The sequence below is a fragment of the Merops nubicus genome, unplaced genomic scaffold (assembly GCF_000691845.1).
Source record: "Merops nubicus isolate BGI_N331 unplaced genomic scaffold, ASM69184v1 scaffold18157, whole genome shotgun sequence".
In the NCBI taxonomy this organism is placed as follows: Eukaryota; Metazoa; Chordata; class Aves; order Coraciiformes; family Meropidae; genus Merops; species Merops nubicus.
The window spans coordinates 296-6,371 of record NW_008619774.1 but is presented as its reverse complement, the minus strand read 5'-3'; the positions used below and the strand labels follow the sequence as shown (position 1 = coordinate 6,371).

Below are 6,076 nucleotides of genomic sequence, written 5' to 3'. Positions count from 1 at the left end.
GCAACACGCTTCAAACCCTTCTGAAGTGAAGCAGCTCAGCTCTGCCTGTGAGAAAGTACAGAACCATGAAGTGATTTGCTCAAGGCAGCTTCATTTATGACAGACTGAAATTCAAGGTCTGAGCCCACACCCTGCCAGCAGCAGCCGCCCCACGAGGAGCAGGAACACACAGCCCTGCAGGGCTTGGAACCAGCAGCAAAGCTGGGAGCCACAGCCCAGGGCTGCTGCCAGCAGAATGTTCCCAACCTTGGCCCAGGGGAAGTCAGGTTTTAAATAATGGACACACGCAAAGCACAGAACGTAACGGTTTATTGGGCAAAAAGGAAAGCAACTTCAGTTGTGCACTCCAGTGAAATGAAAAATAAATAATTGATTTTCAGAGCCAAATAAGTTGAAGAATAAATCGCTAGTATTTCAAGTGGCCATGTTTACCAAAAAGGGGCTGCTTGTCCCAGCAGAGAGACATCCACTGCTGGGAAAATCCACTGAGGCTAAGAAAAGCATGGCCTTGGAGTGGATGTCTCAAAGCCATTCCACGGGGCACCACTGAAGCTGACCACAGGCCAGGGCAGACCCAGCTCAGCCTTTGAGAGAGGACATTCCAGCTCGCATGATTTCATCCACCAGGAGAATGTTGCTAGCGATCACCGTGCTGGAAACATGAAGTCAATATCGTTAGGATATCCATTCTGACACAGGTCCAAGACAACTCAGCTTCATTTCTGCCTTCAGGACAGCTTCCCCTACCTGGGATCCCTCAATTTCACATTATCCATTTCAACCATCAAATGCCCATTGCTATTTAAAGTGAAAATACCATAACACTCACCATGAATGAAGCAGTTGCTTTTTGACATTGTAATTATCCCAGATCCCAGCTGCTGCAGCCACCATGGGCTCACCTACAAAAGAAGTAAAAGTCTTTAAATAACAGGTTCACATAATTCACAGTAAGACTTTTTGCTCTCTAACATCAAGAACTGCTCACTACCTCCAACGTGGTGTTACTGTGTCCTTTAACTTCACAAAACCCTTAACAGACTGCACTGCACACCAACACTGGCTGCAGCTTTCTGCATCACTTTTTATGAGAAAAAGGCACAGCTCTCTGCACTCAGACTTTATTCTTCACGCATCTGAGCCACGACAGTTTGTTACTAGAGCATCATCCCCCTATTGCAGAAAGTTCTTACCAGTGTTCAGATCAACCCCAGTGAGTTGTCCAGATTCTGCATGCTCTGTCTGAACCTTCACGAGTGTCTCCTGGGGATCGTAACCAGAGTTCTGAGCGAGAACCTTTGAGAGAGCAGAGATGTGATTTCATGCTGTTAATTAAGAGACCTCCAGCAGCAAAAGGGAAGGGTCTCAGCATTGCTTTACAGCTACTTTATTCCATAGCTCCTTATACCTTCGGAATGATGAGCAGAGCATCAGCAAAGGCCTGAACTCCAAGCTGGGCTCTTCCTTTTACGTTCGGTTTATGCTTGACCAGAGCATTAGCTACTGCCACTTCCAGTGCCCCTGCGCCTGGAACCACACACCCTGCAGGGGAAAACTCGACACTGAGACTTCACAGGAAGCACCTATTCCCATTTGAACAGGTAACTTTTAGTGGTTTGATCTCTTCCCTCATCCCTAAAATCAGTGTGTATCTGACCAGGTAAGTACTTATAACAGTTATCAACTAGTAAAACGGGAGGTGCAAGAACAGAAGTAAAAGCACTTCACACTGGAGCACGCTCAGCTTGGTGTCCAACTGCATCAGATACCCACAAAGCAGCTACAAAATCCACTGACTGTGGGAGGAGTCTCAACAAAGACCCTTCCCCTCACTGCGTGGAGTGAGACTCACCATCCTCAATAGCGTTTTTCACAGCACGCAGCCCGTCTCTGACCGCGTCCTTGATCTGTGTCAGCGTGTGCTTGTTGGGTCCCCTGATCAGCACGGTGACCGAGCGGGGGTTCTCACACTTCTCAATGAAGGTGTACTTCTCTTCACCCTGTCAAAACCATGGTCAGGCATCACATCACCTGCTGCATCAGCGCACACACCTAACCAACAGCGGCAACAGACGCTATCAGGTTTAGTTCTGCACTAACGGCACTTCAAGAAATGATGAGAAGCAGCAGAACCTTCGTTCTGTTTCCTGAATTTTACAGATACTAACAGCACAAAATGGAAACAACAGGCAAGTACACAAAAAGAGCAAACATCCAGGTACATGTTCACATACAAGTGGACGCTGGGATGTGAAATGCCACCAGCCTTCACTCGTGCTCCAGTATAGCTCCTAAAACACTTAAGAAAAAACCAGAGGCAGACATTATCAAGAGAAAAGAAGAGCTGGCATTGAGTGAGGTGTGGTTAACCTGCCTATAGCTCCTAAAACACTTAAGAAAAAAACAGAGGCAGACTATTATCAAGAAGAGCTGGCACTGAGTGAGGTGTGGTTAACCTGCTTTCAGCTCAAGGTGGGCTGTACCTACCAGGGTGTACTCGTAGACGAGCCCTGCGTGTCCCAGGCACTCGGGGGTGAGATCCTCCACAGAGTTCATGGCAGCGCCGCCACACGCAAGGGTCAGTCTGAGGGAGAACATGGACTGCTTTAGCACTTGCTGTATCTTGACTAAAATACAAAGCTGCTAACCTAACAGTAGTATTTCAGCATGCCCAATCCCACACACTTCTTAGGCTTGCAACAGTTTGCTTCTGTTCATGAAAGAGCCCTTCACAAAAATAAGCCAGACCTGACCCACTGTTCGTGTTTGAAGGAACAAGTTATTTTACCCTCCCCTCTCCCCAGGAACTGACCTTTCCATGTTCCTTCTTTTAGCTCTCCGCAAAGCAACTATTCCTTCTTTTGCGAGGGCATCCAAGGAAAATGGGTCAATTCCCTGGAAACAAAGAAAGTGACCCTCAGGATAAAGAAGTAACTATAAACACCCTCTCTCACAGTAGTGATTAAGTTCTTCCTCAGGGCTCAAAGAAGATCTCAAGTTAGAGCTGTGCATATATTCAGGTACACCAGCCTAAATCAAGCTCTTTCTGTCCAAAGACCTGTACAAACTGAGTCAAACTACACACACTCTTATATGCAAATAAATTCAGCACTTGCAATTAATTTTTCTAGCTAGTTAAACCCTTCATCTCACCTTCTGGTTGATCACAACAAATCCTTTATTGGAATCACCACAGACTCTTCTTTTCAAGTCTATGATTTTGTTCACTCTGTCCTCAATGAACTTTCTTTCTGCTTTCACTAGTTTCTCTCTCTCTTCAGCACTTTTATAGAAGAATCCAGAGCTCACCTCTCTGAAGGAGAAAAAAAGAAAAAAAGAGAAAAAGCAGTAAGAAAACTCTCAGCTGTAGGAATAAACTTATGCATAAGTAATCAACCCTTCCACGCAACATTCTCAAGAAATTAAAACTATCAAGGCCTCCCCAAACAATCAGGTGTTCCTCCTCTCCATTCAGAGCTCTTCCACTGCACACGCTTGAAACGAGCAAACTCTGAAGTGTGTTCAGATGTTTGCTCTAGAATATAAAATAACGCCCAAGAAATGGAGCTCCAGCCTTTCATCAATGAATGAGATAAAACTCACTACAGAGCCTCTGCCTCTCAAAGACATTTCCTCAGCCACCAGGCTCCCTTTTCCAAAAGATGGCTGCAAAAGGAATGTCACCTCTTCCATCCCACTTTCTATGCTACCTGCCTCACTCTAGGAGAGTCAATACAACCATTTCAATTCTTATTTAAGGATAACTTAAATAGAAGTCTTTTAGGACAGGAACATTTTCTGCTCCTCCCCTTGCTGGTGTGTACTTACGTTTTCTCATACTCTAGAGATACATTGCAAGTAAGCACATAAGCATCTTCCACTCTTTTCTTCATGTCAGGATGACGAGCACCATGATCCAACACCAGTCCCCTGATCAGCCTGGAAGATTAAAAAGCACCTTGTGTGTCCACACGCAGAGAGCAGGCGTGCATTCCACCCAAGTGCAGACTAGTCAGAGAGCTGACAGTGCCACTGGTCCAACACCAACCGCCCATGCACTTGCACTAGAGGCAAACAGGGACTCTGTATCCCACTTCCACAGGCACGCCTGTTCTCACATGAACAGCACACCCATCAGTGTGAAGGAGGAATTTATTCTGGCATAGTGTCTGACTGCATTAGCTACCAAGGAAAGCTAGTGCAGAATTCGTCCATGCCACCGAGGTGAGCACAAAGCTACAGACACTAAGGGAAAAGTATTTACTCAACACTGTTATGTGAACCCCTACACCAGTGTTGCTCTTTGCTATTCAAAGATCCATCAGGAAGACAAGTTCAGTGACTAGGAAACTTCTGCTGTCTAGCTAATTTATGGCTGAAATCTCTCTGCTTTTCTTTCACCCCTTCCCTTTCAACTTTCCCTGCTGTAGCCTATGGGTACCCAAGTTCTTATAAAAAGCATACAAACCCCCAGCAACTATTCCAACAGGCACCACTTAACTGAAGCCCCAGGACTCTCCCTACTTACGATGTGTCGGTTTCTGACTTGTGCTTCATCTCCATAATCTCTACCATGTGGAGGTCAATGGGCTCATCTGGCTTTCTGACCGTCAGAACGGAATCTACTACAGCCTGGAAGAGAGGGGAGGGGAAAAAAACAACCATCAGGCTTCCAAGTGCAAGTTCACATCTTCTCATGCATCCCTCACTCACGTAATAACCACAGCAGTTTAAAACCTGGACCTCCTCACACAGCAAGAGGCAGGAGAGACGTGGCCACTCACCTCTGTCAGGATGTCAGCGAGCTCTGCGTGGACTTTGGTGCGGAGGGATGTCCTGGCAACGTCTATCAGGGTCTCCCTGTCCATCTCCTTGGTCACTTTGACCTGGTCCAGAACTTCAAGCGCTTTTTCCTTTGCGATCTCAAATCCCTCTGCTACTATTCTAGGGTGCAAACCCTAATGCAAGGGTAGAAGGGAAATCAATCAACAGAAGACCAAAATATCAAGTTTTTCCTCAAACAGAACCTGTGGTTTCAACACTCCAGTAACATCAGAACATTTGGGATACACATTCTGAAAAGGCAAGAAAATGTCCTGTCCTTGTGAATGCATGTAAAAGGAATGCAAATCCTTCCAATGCAGAGGGAAGCACAGATTATTCTAGCACAGAACTGAAACCAAGGGAACTACAAAGCCCACCTGGGTGTTCACTGTGCAGTGCCAACTTACCCAAAATATCTACCACCTGGGAGGATCTCCTCCTTACCATACAACTGGAAGTGTTTTAACTCACACAAAACTGACAGATCTTTTCAAAAAGACAAAACCTTAATAAAAGCTACAGCATCCACAATAAGCACTTCTGCTTTTGAACAACTTTTAAGTCCTCCTCCTCCAGCTTTTCCCCATTTTACAAGTTTTGTGACACACTCCAGTTGAGCAGAAATATATATTCATGTTCAGCTCCTGAGTATTAAGCATTAAGCAAAACAAGCTGAACAGTCTCAGATGAAGCTTTTAATGTGTCCACCTACAAAGGAAACACAACACACACACCTCAGAAATATAGAGGTCTGCCTGCTTGAGGAGTTCTCCAATGATCAAGACATTTGACGTGGTACCATCTCCAGTGATGTCATCTTGGGCTGTTGCTACTTTGGCTATCAAGGAGGCTGTGGGGTGTTGTATTTGCTAAAAAAAAAGAAGCTGAGTAGCAAGTCTTACTGCAATGGTGCAGGAAGCAAGCAAAACAAAACATTTAAAGACTAGTCAATGTTTTAATGATTCATGTCAATTCAGGAGGTTTCAACAAATAGTACCACTTAAAACCAACAATCACTCTGGGTAAGCTGGCTGAATGAATGCTCATAACACTATTTTCCCCCTCTGACTAGGCATTGATACACAAAAATGTCAAGTGCTAAGAGGCAAACTAGTATTCACCTCATCATGAGCTCAACAGCCCTTTTCTCTGTCAGGCAAAGGATGTACCACCACAACTTGACTATTGCTGGCATTAAAAGAAGCAATTTGGCAATCTCTGCATGATGGGTGCTGTACATAAGCTATGCTGT

General features: G+C 45.2%; 1 protein-coding gene across 1 annotated transcript; it reads right to left on the bottom strand.

Annotated features, from left to right (window-relative positions):
* Positions 1-292: 292 nt before the first annotated feature.
* On the bottom strand, positions 293-5,693 carry LOC103776412 (T-complex protein 1 subunit zeta; the record flags this gene model as incomplete). Its single annotated transcript, XM_008943923.1, has 12 exons — positions 293-652; positions 830-902; positions 1,194-1,296; positions 1,409-1,542; positions 1,853-2,000; positions 2,488-2,584; positions 2,813-2,895; positions 3,154-3,313; positions 3,829-3,939; positions 4,529-4,632; positions 4,785-4,958; positions 5,559-5,693. Coding segments are annotated over 12 exons (1,395 nt in total), but the record flags the coding sequence as incomplete, so codon positions are not given.
* Between the last annotated feature and the right edge of the window lie 383 nt (positions 5,694-6,076).